This window comes from Oreochromis niloticus, linkage group LG15 (genome assembly GCF_001858045.2).
Source record: "Oreochromis niloticus isolate F11D_XX linkage group LG15, O_niloticus_UMD_NMBU, whole genome shotgun sequence".
Classification (NCBI taxonomy): Eukaryota; Metazoa; Chordata; class Actinopteri; order Cichliformes; family Cichlidae; genus Oreochromis; species Oreochromis niloticus.
Genome location: NC_031980.2, coordinates 34,366,848 through 34,379,241, shown reverse-complemented (window position 1 = coordinate 34,379,241; position 12,394 = coordinate 34,366,848). Strand labels below are relative to the sequence as shown.

At 39.8% G+C, this 12,394-nt stretch overlaps 1 protein-coding gene and 2 non-coding genes across 3 annotated transcripts; all 3 read right to left on the bottom strand.

Moving 5' to 3' along the window:
• Positions 1 to 3,719: 3,719 nt before the first annotated feature.
• ncl (nucleolin) lies at positions 3,720 to 11,314 on the bottom strand. Its single transcript, XM_005453948.4, has 16 exons — positions 11,129 to 11,314; positions 9,975 to 10,076; positions 9,765 to 9,870; positions 9,208 to 9,342; positions 8,595 to 8,849; positions 8,218 to 8,373; positions 7,901 to 7,978; positions 7,620 to 7,743; positions 7,073 to 7,209; positions 6,857 to 6,983; positions 6,457 to 6,593; positions 6,120 to 6,249; positions 5,639 to 5,772; positions 5,308 to 5,434; positions 4,696 to 4,976; positions 3,720 to 4,472 (listed from the first exon to the last, which is right to left on the bottom strand). The coding sequence occupies exons 1-16, from the start codon at positions 11,144 to 11,146 to the stop codon at positions 4,408 to 4,410; spliced, it is 2,112 nt and encodes a 703-aa protein (XP_005454005.1). The 5' UTR covers positions 11,147 to 11,314; the 3' UTR covers positions 3,720 to 4,407.
• On the bottom strand, positions 5,141 to 5,267 carry LOC112842551 (small nucleolar RNA SNORA75). Its single transcript, XR_003214363.1, has one exon. It is a non-coding gene; the product is annotated as a small nucleolar RNA SNORA75 (small nucleolar RNA).
• On the bottom strand, positions 8,932 to 9,071 carry LOC112842556 (small nucleolar RNA SNORA57). Its single transcript, XR_003214367.1, has one exon. It is a non-coding gene; the product is annotated as a small nucleolar RNA SNORA57 (small nucleolar RNA).
• Positions 11,315 to 12,394: the final 1,080 nt, after the last annotated feature.

Sequence of the window (12,394 nt, the reverse complement as noted above, 5' to 3'; positions counted from 1 at the left end):
CTGACATAATGAAAGATGGGAATGTCTTTGCATAGACTTAAATTAAGAGCCGTCTACAGGCTGAGAAGTTGGAAATAAACTGCTTATCTAATAGGTGTATGTCACTGGCCTAAGGCAGAAAATCATACTGCTATGTAACAGTATCCCAGTATATACTAATCGAAACTGCTATCCAGCATACCAGTGAGTCAGATATGTAAACTGATGCGTCCTCGGCACACACAGAAACTGTTTGCACTCAGGCACGAGTGCAAACAGTTTGCAAATACAGATACGGATATCACAATGCTGATCAGCCAATGTCACTATTATTGTTCCACGGTAGTGCCATATAAACCCTGTTACAGAGACTTTTTACATTTTTCTTGTAAGACATGACACCGGAGGTGAACCCAGAGTTTGTTTAAGAACGTAAAAACAGCAGTAAAACTTTACAGAGCCATCGTAATACGCACAAATGAAAAACCAAGCACATTTTTTTTCAGTATTACGAACATCCAGGAAATGTAAAGAGGATACTATTGTAGTAGAAAAGTCATAGATGTTTGTAGGGCAGTACTGTGGAACAATATTGATACTGGGTTAGGATTAGGGTAGGGTAGGATTTGGATTGTAATCCTCCTGTATTGCTTAACTTTTTGGTGTAGTATGAATGGCAGTTGGGGAGATGTTTGTCAATAGAAAAAGCTGTCCAACTTATGAAAATGCAATTTAAAGTTCAAATTCTATTCACTCCTTCACATTTCCCAAAGCCTTCCAGTGGGCCAGATTGAAGCCTTTGACTGGCCGATTCTGGTCCCCGGGCCTTATGTTTGAGAGAACTGCTATAGACATTAAAACAAAAAAACACTGTACAAAAACAATAAAGTTAATAAAGCTTGCACCTTTTCTGTCAAAAATGTGTGTTTTGGATGGATAAAGAATGGCATACAAAAAACCCACAATCTTTACAATCGTTATCTGTTGTATGTAAGTGCTGTACATAAGTGAAGGGAACTAGAACGAGATTATTTAGATTAGCTGATTATCAGATGAGATAACACTCAGTGTTTATTTATGTGTCTTCCTGTCTGTCCATATAAGCTTACAACAGTCCTGAAACAGAAAAGAAAGCACGGCAGTCACTTTAGACGACCGTCACAAGGCCACAGAGAAACACTAGCGTGACCTCTGTCAGTGTCGAAGGCAGGGAGGGGGTGGGGGTGGTACAACAAACCTCTCAATGGAGGTATTCAGTGGTGCCATCATCAGTGCCTCCTGCCCAGGCACCTACAGGAACAAAGATCCCTGTTCAGCTGGGAGAGCCATCTGATGGCAGCATGGCGCTGTCTCCTGTCTGCTGGTGTCACTGACAAAAGACACTCCTGCCACAGGAACTCGAGTCAGGTCGCACTGAGTCCTCTTACACGTGAACAATCAGAGAACAGAGTTACAGTAACAGCCCGTCCTTTATAGAGGTGCTGTTTGCTGATAGTTTTTGTCACCTACCTGCCAGGATTACATAACTGCTTGATGGGTTTGTCTTTTGTCACAGATTTTTTTTTGCTTCTTAAGATGACTTTTTTTTGGCAGTTTTGCCTTTATTTGATAGTTGATCACTGAAGATACACAGGATGGTGGGGAGGGAGAAAATAGAATGGTTATATTATATGTGTTAGAACCTCTAATGCCCTTAACAAAAATACATTTTTTAATGTCACTCACACCTTTTGCCTTTTAGATAAATAAAGCATACATAAGAGTCACTTTGCTAAAATCTGATTGCAGCTTCTTCCTTGTGACTGGAATGTTGTTTGTGTTGTTTGCTCAAAGTGGCTTAACATCATTCATGAGATTTGTTTGTCATAGGCCAACTGTATCACTGTTTAAATACAAGCAATCACTTTTTGTGCCTAACCCCTGGCCCAGATTCAAAGCTGGCAGCTGTATTATATGATTTTGGCTGCTTTATATCAGACATCCATTACTCCTGTGGTAAAGCGTGTTAAGACGAGTTGATTCGCACTGAGTGCAAATCTCTCAGGCTCATTTGCGTCTCAGCTTCAGTGGGCTTGTCCTCTAGCGGCACCATGTGGTTGATTTATTTAGTACAGCAGTATCTCAACGTAAATAAAATTGAATTGAGTATTCAAAGCACTTCTGTGACGTGATCCTCAGACAAAATAATCCCTTTCTTGTCTAATCTTTGGAATCTTTTTCTGGTGTTTTATTTTAGGATCAAAGCCTGGTATTCCCAAAGTACTCACCGTGCTTGTTGTCCACTTTGTAGGTGGTAAAATAAACCGCAAGTGTTCTCAACAAGCCATGTTATTGACTTTTAGAGCTACCTTTGGCTGCTCCCTGCCAGTTCACACTCTAAGGTATTGGAGAGAATCCCAATAATGAAGCAAGCCTCTATGAGCGAGCAATTTGTAATGGTGGGAAGGAAAAACTCCTTTTAATAGTAGGAAACCTCGAGTAGAACCAGGCTTGGGGACGGACAGCCATCTGTATCGATGTACTAATCTTTAAAGCAGAAAGGTTTGTTTCCTGAATACAAACTTGGAGATTCTTCCACAAGGAGGTCCACAAGTAAACCAGCAGTCTGAGCGTGAAGTGCTTGATTATGATATTTCAGTATTATGAGATCTTTAACAGTGAGCCAATGAAAAGAAACCAACATGGAAGAAATTAAATCTTTCTTTCTCATCTGTGCTTTAGTGCTTTGGATTAACTGGACACTTTCAGAACAGCCTGTTTATAATGATGCATGCATTCAGTAATTCTAATGGCAGCTGAGAAGTAATGAATGAATTTTTTTGGCATCACTCTGAAACCAGATTTTCTGATTTGAAAAATACTGCATAGATGAAAGAAAGCAGTCTATATATTTTTGACTGTGCACATTGAAGTACATATCCTGGCTAAATATTATGGGTAATGGCATCCAAAGTAGTGGTTACAATGCCTCTTTCCATTAGCACCTATTCCAAATCTTAGAAACTGTTTCTATAATTTCTAGGGCTGATTACAATAACCTCAATTTCTTGTGAACTTACGGGTGATTCAGGCCTTTAAGACAAGCCTTTAGTTCACTTCATGAATACATAAAACTATAAAAGTATCATCTGCATAGCAATGGAACTATATGCATTGTTTTCTAATATTACCTTGTCTAAGGAAAGCATGCATAATGTAAATAGAATTGATCCCAGCACAGAACAATGTGACAAACTTATGTTAAATAAAATTACTCCCAATTTAAATACACAACTGTCTCTCAGATATGTAACTGCAACCACAGGAGTGCATCTTTTAACACCAACAGCACAATCTCTGTAGTAGAATATTGATTAATATTATCAAACGCTGCACTGAGGTGTAACAGAAAAAGTACACAGTGCACTTTCAGAGGCCAGAAAATATTTATAACCTTCACCAGTACAGTTTCTGTGCTATGGGCAGTTTCCATCCGTAAATCCTGACTGAAACATCTAAGAGATCATTTCCTTGTCAAACTACGTTAGTTTTTCAAGAACTTTTGAAATTAGAGGAAGATTGGTCTATAGTTTGATAACTTTAGCTGGGACTGATTTTTTTCTTTTTTTAAGAGTAGTGGTTTAATTAGAGACACCTTGAAAGTCTGCACATATCCCATTGACAGAGAAACTGATCAGCACTAGTGAAAGAGGACAGTGTCTAAAGGACACGACTTAGAAGACAAATTATTGCAAGAGTCATTTAAAAATCACCACATACAAGGTTTTAATCGTCTGAAAATCGTCAGATGGGGGGAAGAAAAAAAAAAAAAAATTAGTCAATGCACTACAAATATTTTATGTTACATAGATTAGAGATCTTTCATCTGCAACTCAGACATCGACAGCATCCCACCAAACAAGCAAAATGTGAACATTTGTCATTCTCAACATCCCAACTCATGAGCAAGGACTCAACTCTTATCAAAATATGCTTTGCACATTACAGTAAAAATTAGCTTCTAAAGTAAACTAAGTGACAAAATAAGAACAAAACATATGGATACAAGTGTATTTCTTTTTACAAAAGGTAAAACGAAATCATACAAACTGTTTAAATTTACACAATGTATCTGACAAAACCAAGCATATTTTTCACAGCGAACCTGATCCGTTCCATTTTATTCCTCCAGAAAAGCAAGTGTGCTTCGGGGGGGGTGAGGTGCAGGTTTGCATTTAGGACATTCAGTATTCACGTCTCGATTAAGCTGAAAAGGTCAGAAGTACCATTCTGGCACAGAAGGGGGATGGAAGGTCTGAGGGGTCTAAATAAAGGGCTAAAATGCCCATTAACAGTTAAATATATACCAATGACGCTTTGTGGAATGTCCAAAAGCTCTGAAAACTGATGCAACCAGAGTCCTTTCAAAAAGTAAAATAGACTAAGACTTTAGTCATCAAACTTTATTTTCTTCCCCTGGGGTTTGCCTCCAAAACCACCGCCACCTCTTCCACCTGAAACAAGAAAGACGGGAAACTTAATCTACCAGACAGCATGTTTAGTTATTTTACAAAACAAAGAGGCACACGTAGACATCGCTCTGTGTCAGTTAACTCTTTGTTCCAAGAGTTAAGCTGGTAGATTTTTACAACAAATGTAAAAATCTACCAGCTTAAAGCTGCATGTCAGTTAAACCTGTGGCTACTATGGTCATCCTTTAAGAGTTTAATCCCTTACCTCCGAAACCACCGCGTCCCCCTCCGCGTCCACCTCCACGAGGTCCTCCTCGTCCTCTTCCACCGCCACCACGACCACCAAAACCGCCAAAACCACCACGGCCTCCTCTGCCACCACCTCGACCGCCGAAGCCACCACCACCTCTGCCTCCACGGAAGCCACCTTCACCCTTGGGCTTAGCGTAGTCCAGAGTCACCTTGCTGCCGTCAATCTCTCCATCCTCCATTGCCTCCTTAGCCGCTTTGCAGTCGTCCTCATTGCTGAAGTCCACAAAGCCGAAACTATAGAGCCAGACAGGTTAGGGGACGAGATACATTTATTAATTAGAATCTGTTTCCGTAACTCTAATGCAGTGCCATGAACTAAACTATTTTACTTTGTTGGGTGAAGTATTGGTTTTTAAATAATTCATCTGAGCAAAGTAGTCTAATTTACACCACATCGAGTCTGTTTCACATCAGACATGGGCAACTGCCACTAAGGCAGCTGCCTGTTTAACTGCGACTTTGCTCTCCTTCTCATACGAAACCGTACACTGTCACTGTTAGACAGAGCGGTGCTCAAGAGAAGTGCCGACCGTGAGAAGGAGTGTTTGCACCTGTTCAAACTTACCCTTTTGATGACCCTGTATCTCTGTCTGTAACTATCCTGGCTGCTACAGCACCCTCAAAGGCATCCTTGAGGGTCTCTTCTGTTGTGTCCTCAGAGAGACCCTTGACAAACAGGGTTTTAGTTGGACCTGGTAGAGAAGATGGCATCATGTAAATAAGCAAAATAATACCTATCTGGGCAAATCTTAACAATACAACAAATTAAAATTCATGGAAAGATCAGCTCAGGACTTGACTATCTTTGAATCTTCACAGAGTTTCAGGAGATCAAGATTTCATCACAGCTGGCTGAGTCTTAACTAAAGAGACAACTGCTTGGTTTCATGACCTACCTGAGTTTCCCCTGTTCCAATCTCTGCTCTGGCTGTACTCCAGTCGGATTGATCGGCCTTCAATTTCTGTGTTGTTGAAATTTTCTAGAGCATCTTTAGCATCATCTGTGCTCTCAAACTCCAGAAAAGCAAAACTAAGGAAAGAAGCACAACAATAGAGTCAACATCTGTTTTGAAGTACTTCATCTGAATGTCTTGCTGAGGGCTATTAGGGTTAAAATGTTTCAATTTTGTTGTTTTACAAAGTTTACTGCAATTGTTGCACAGCAGACATAGGCAACACCCATGAAGGTGGGCAGGCCTGTTCTAACTGTGCACTGGCTCTACTTCTCGTGCGAATCCAAGTACTATCATGAGGAAGATTTACAGGAGCTCAAGAGAAGGCGCAGGTGTTTTACACACCATAACTACATTTTAAAGATCGAAAGCCCTTGTTGGGCTTAAAACACGATCCTTTACCAGTGGCCACACAGACACTCACCCTTTGGGTCTGCCATCTCTCTGTGGAATCCTAATAGAAACAGCTTTCTCAAATGTGGACTGCAGCACTTCCTCTGTTGCGTTGAAGGAGAGATTGTTCACGACCAGGGTTTTGCTGGCTGCTTCGGATGCTACAAAAAGAAAAGATGAAACATTTTTCAGCCGTCTTATGTTATGTTCACTATAGATCAGTACATTTGCAGAACTGGCATTGGCCATACAAACACAGACACTTTCATTAAGAGTATAGATACTGATGCATTATAATAATTGAAATTATTAGAACTGCTTGCTACAAGTAGTTTGTCTCACAGTTCTACAAAATATCTCAAGCTTACCTGATGCTCTGGCTCCCATGTGGCTCTTCTCTCCAGTATAGTCAATGATGATGGACCTCCCCTGTACTTCAGACCCCTGGGTCTCCTCCATCGTCCTCTCTGCATCAGCCTCAGTTTTGAACTCTACGTAAGCAATACTGTAAAAAACAAAACAAAAACATGGGACATACTCTTAAAAACAAAGGAACTGAGTGATAATGATGAAAAGTAATCAGCAGTTCATGGTCTACAACTACTGCCCATAACTTCAACTGTTTACTATGCTATCTAGGATTATCAGTCCAAACTTGTAGAGTCCGAGTTAATAGTAATAATTTAGATAATCAATAATTATTGATTGCTGTGCTTTTTATATATTTTTTCCAACCACTGTCTAATGTACGAAACATTTACAACCTACCCTTTGTTTGAAGTATTCTGGCCAGGAGGCACCCGGATTTCTACTGCATCTTTAAAGATCTCTTTCAGGTCATCTGCCGTTGCGGAGAAGGGAAGGTTCTTTACAAACAGTGTCCGTGCGTCCTTCTCTGTGGGCCATATGTCAGTGTCAGCGCGGGTACAGGAACAAAATTATTTTCCACCCACAAAGAAATGTTTCAATTCATGACATCATTACCTTTTTTGCTGTCTTGCGAGCCTTCTTTGCTGCGGGCCTTTTCCAGTTTCACTTCCTGGCCCATGACCTTTTTGCCGTTGAGCTCCAGGCCCTTCTGCAGGTCCTCCTCAGATGCAAAGTCCACATAGCCAAATTTCCTGTAGAGTTAAAAATGCAAGCAACATCAGACAATGCCGCCTTCAATGAATTCAAGTGTCACAGACCAGTTTCTTTTTTTTAATTTTAGCAATAAAACAAGGGTGCTGTCATGCCATTTACAATGACAGGATACTTATATCTTACCATAAATTTAGCTGTTAACTGTGAAATATTAACAAACTGAGTAAATCATTAACCGTTTCTATCAACCGGCTATGGCAGCCAAACTGTCTTCAGATGTTAATCTTAACGTTATCATGGTGATACAAACAGAACAAGTCAAACACAGCTGATATTTGCAATACACTCAAAATCAATCACTTATACCTAACGAGTGCATTTTGATAGGCAAGAATAAGCCAACCAGACGGGATTAACAATTAGGATTTGTTTTAAATGCAATTCTTACTTGTTTCCTCCTAACCGCACGTCTGTGATCTCAAGGCCGTTTTTGGAGAAGAATTTCCTCAGCGAAGCTTTGATCTCATCAAAATCTTTGCTTGAGTTCAAGTTTCCAACAAACAGAGAAAACGCTGGCAAACAGGAAAACACTTCAATTACTTTTGGTGTAAAAATGCATTATTGATATTTATGTTAGACATAAAGGAGAATTTTATGATTAGCATTAAGCCTCTTGTTGATAAACGTAAAGAAAGCTTATTAAAACAGGCAGAATATATTTATTCTTACCCTGTCCTTCTGACTTTGCTTTCTTGGCAGGTGGAGTGTCCTTTTTGCTCTCAGCCTTCCTCTTTGCGGCTGTGGGTTCTGTTCGGAAAGGAGAATGACGATAAAAACATTGAGTGGGGTAGTGAGGCTTCACTGTCCACATCATCAACAAAGACTAAAGTACAGTACATAAGCCATATTACAGCACACACACATCTTTATTAAAGGGTGGTGGTCACTTTTAAGTGAATTTATAAAAACTGGGAGAATAACACTTAATTTTTGTTTTTTATTTAAAAAAAAAATATATTATTTTTTTTTAAACCCCCCAAACTTACTTTCTTCTTCCTCCTCCTCATCGTCGTCCTCCTCATCGTCATCTTCTTCGTCATCCTCCTCATCGTCTTCAGACTCTTCCTTGGCTTTAACCATGCCTGCTTTCTTTGCCTTGGTGGCTGCTGGAGCAGGAGTAGTGTCCATTTCCTCTTCAGAGTCTAAAAAGCAGAATCATTGCCAATGACGTGAATCTCACAGTAACTGTGGCCGAATTCAAATGCATTGAAAACGAGTATTACTGTGGGTCAGATAGTTCAAAAGGTGACATCATACGTGATCAGTATTAAGTCCCTTGTTGATCATCATACAGTGTTAACTATTTTCAAAGACAATGGCTCCTGTTAAAAACAAAAAAGAGAAATGCGAGGCTCAGTCTTACCATCATCGTCTTCATCATCATCTTCTTCAGATGACTCTTCTTTAGCAGGCTGAGCCTTTGCAGCCTTGGCAGCTGGCTTTGCTGGAGTAGCCTTCTTGGGGGGAGGGGCTTCCTCTTCTGACTCGTCATCATCATCGTCGTCGTCATCATCAGAGGACTCCTTTGCAGGCTGAGCCTTCACTGGGGGCTTTGCTGCAGGCTTAGCAGCTGGCTTGGCTGCCTTCTTGGGTGGTGGGGCCTCTTCTTCAGACTCATCTAGACAAGAAAAACACGAGCTTTCGTTTTAATTGCAGAAAATTTTCAACAAAACCTCTTCAGAGTTCAAAACAGGGCATTAGGTTGTAACAGCGATTGAGGATAGGACCGGCAGACAGTCAAATACACACCGGTACCGAAGACATAGCGCTGTCTTTGTTTTTCCTCCGTACATTACACACATGAGTACTAAACAACCACATGCATGCCAAGAAATGGAGGATGTTTTGGGACGCATTACATCATCAGATTGTTAGCACAAATGCTTGGATCAGATTAAAATGAAGCCATCAACAGTTTTGTTAAAAACACAGTACAACAGTAATTACTATCAGTCACACAATACCAAAAGCCTTACCATCCTCCTCATCATCATCGTCATCATCTGACTCCTCTGCTTTTGCAGCAGCTGCCTTAGCTGGTGCTTTTTTGGCTGGAGTTGCCTTTGCAGGTGTCTTCTTTGGTGGGGGGGCCTCCTCCTCTGATGATTCATCTATATATGATAAATAGCAAAATTGTCTTAGGCAATATTATGCTTACTTTAAGAATGATGTACAGTGTGAAGTTTTACCCTATTTATTTAGATCAAGAACGTATATTATAAATTTGGACAACACGACACATTCACCAGTTAAATGGAAACAGCAGCTTTCATAACTTCGAAGGTTTTCTTTCTAAAGACCATCTGTTTCACTGTTGTAACTAAAATGTCAAAAGCAACACATTTATAACTATTAAATGCATCAGGCATCGCTCAAAGTTCGAGGGACTCACTTTCTAACATTTGGATGATCCTTAAACACCAAAACACACACAATAGGTCAATCTCTATATATTAAAGCCCAATTGATTATGTGAGTTATGTGAAATATGAGTATCATTCAATTAGTTTCGTTTTGGTCCTTTATTACTTACCAGAATCATCATCTTCACTTTCTGCTTTTTTGGCAGGAGTGCCATTTCCAACAACTTTGGTGCCTTTGGCTGGTGTGGCTTTCTTCACCGCTTTAGGTGGTGGAGCCTGCAGTATTAAAAAAAAAAAAAAATACAAAAATAAAAACACTTAATACCACATTTTAAATATTTTTTTCTAGCCATAAAATACTTGAGTCAAAGTCTATGTACCTCTTCTTCCTCATCACTGCTGTCCTCTTCGCTGGATTCCTCCTCCACTTCTTTGGGGGGTGGAGGGGCCTTTTTCTTCTGAGCTGCTTGCTTATTTGCTGCCTTCAAAAGAAATCCCAAAATGCAAAAACTGTTATTACCAATGTTTTTAAAACCCAACAATAATGGAGCCTACAAGTAGCCAAGCATAGATTCCGGTAAAGAAGAGGGTCTAACAATCATGGCACCCGCTGCAGCATGTCCGCAAACATGAGGGGCTTTAGGCCACGTGGAATTCCACGGTTAAAATATAAAACAGGAGAGCCGTGCTGCTGGTACAATATTTAAATCATCAACGGCAAACGGTCACGTGAGTTTAAAATAAGCCACTCAAATTACACATGAGCTCGCCGATGGATTTTCTCGGTTTTGGTTGCTTGCCTCGTGTGTCACTCAGAGCAGGCGCAGAACCCACGTGGAGCTCTAGAGGTCGGTCAGCTAGCATGCTGGGTAATTTTACCATTTGCTGACAAGCATTAAAAAAAGAATTATATATATATAAACATATGCCGAACAGTTATCCAGAAAGTCCATTACATGACAGAAAGTGTTTAAGTGGGACAGTTTAAACTTAACACCGAGAACTACCATTATTTCCACAAAATGAAGGAAATTAGAATCAAGTCCGGGTATGAATACGCTAATGCTAGTTGTTAAGCTAGCCGCGTGCTCAAATTTTCGGTTTTTACAATAGTTTTCTAACAAATGTTGGTACAGGTTGGCAGGCTGGCTATAAATTGATTTTGTTTAAGTCTTTTTATACGCCATACTTAAATCGAGAGCGCGCACGAAATCCACACTAAGCAGCAGTTTAGCTTAGCAGGCCAGAGAGCCAAAAGCGAGGCACAAACATGGCTGATCGCAAACGAAAAAGGCGTAGTAAATGCGGCAACACCACCACCATGTTGATTAATTTAAAAAAAAAAAAAAAAAAAAAAAAAAAAAGAGGCGACAATCGCAGCTTTACCTGAGCGGACATTTTCTTTTTCCGCGAGTTCACCCCCCGTTTTTTAACAAACGCACCAACTTCTGCTTAAAGGCCTCGTGCGTAAACACAAGCCCTCTTTCTATCACAAACGCACGCACTATTTTAAAATAGAATGACGTAATCTTACCTTTGCTAACTTCACCATTGTGCTGTTGTGTGTTTCAATAAAACACGAGAAGCTGGACGTCTGAAGATGAATTTAAAAAAGAATAGCTAATGTATGCACGTGGACCTGCCTACTCGATGGGACATTGGACAGGAAAGACAGAGACGACGAAGACTCGCTCTGTACTCCCCTTCTTCGCGCGCTCTCGCCGACCCGCCCACATGACTGTCTCTACCAATCACAAGCTAATGTATTTGCGTCGTGCCCGCGCCTCACCCCACATACAGGAAACATTGAATTTTACTACTCCAAGGAAATACTGTATAACTATTCTCGTCTCACTATATCACTAAATACATGACAAAAATACTAGGCAGCACTGTCAAATCTACCGTGTTTAACCTTTAAAGTCAATGTTATGACAGTCTGTATTTAACATGAACATGTATTATTTACATTGTTATTATATCATTATTATTATTATCATGGTTTTGTTTTTAATATACGTATAGTTATAGATGTTTACAGTTAAAATGTTAAAGAAAACTATTTTCGGCAATTTCCCGGACTTAACGCTACATAAACCATATACAGCTTATTGTCACATATACCATACAGCTGTTTACATGGCCACGTGGTTCGGCACGGTTGCCAAACTATCAACCACGTGTAGTCCACCACGAGGTACACGCTACACAGTGAACAGTGATAGTTCCCAACTAGTATAGTATAGTATAATCTAAATACTTCAAAGTGGGGGTATACATAGTAGTTCAGTCCAGTTTTAGTACATGTATTTCATGTAACTGTATACATTTAAATAAAACTTAAAAATAAAAAAACCCCTCTATGCAGGGGTTTTCCATGCTCAGAGTTTGCCTTTGCATGGATGACTACACACAGGAAGGATGTAAGCAATAGGTGTTTGTTGCCTTTTTGGTAGATTTAAAATGATAATAATAATAATATTTAGGCTTTTTTTTCTGCAGTGAATGAACCTCTTTTTAATCGCCATTAAGTTACCACTTTTACATTGTAGATAATTTTAAATGTAAATATTCATACATTGTTTTTCTGTTGCACAATTGAATCCTGGAGCCAGCCGGCTGATTCCCAGGGCAACATGAAGAGCACGTTTGAGTAATTAACCCTCAACACCACACAGAGGCAGCATTGCATTTAACATCACTCGGTCTTACAGACTAGTCTCAGTGAATTACAGCTACCTTTGATTTGAGAAAGATAATGTAACTTTATTGGTCCCTTCTTCTTTGTAATAATAATGAT

Coding starts and splice junctions, on each gene's coding strand:
- ncl (XM_005453948.4), bottom strand. Junction 9,343..9,764: donor AAGTGAAGATGATGATTCTG/GTAAGTAATAAA, acceptor TATCATATATAG/ATGAATCATCAGAGGAGGAG. Junction 5,435..5,638: donor TTGGAACAGGGGAAACTCAG/GTAGGTCATGAA, acceptor CTTCTCTACCAG/GTCCAACTAAAACCCTGTTT.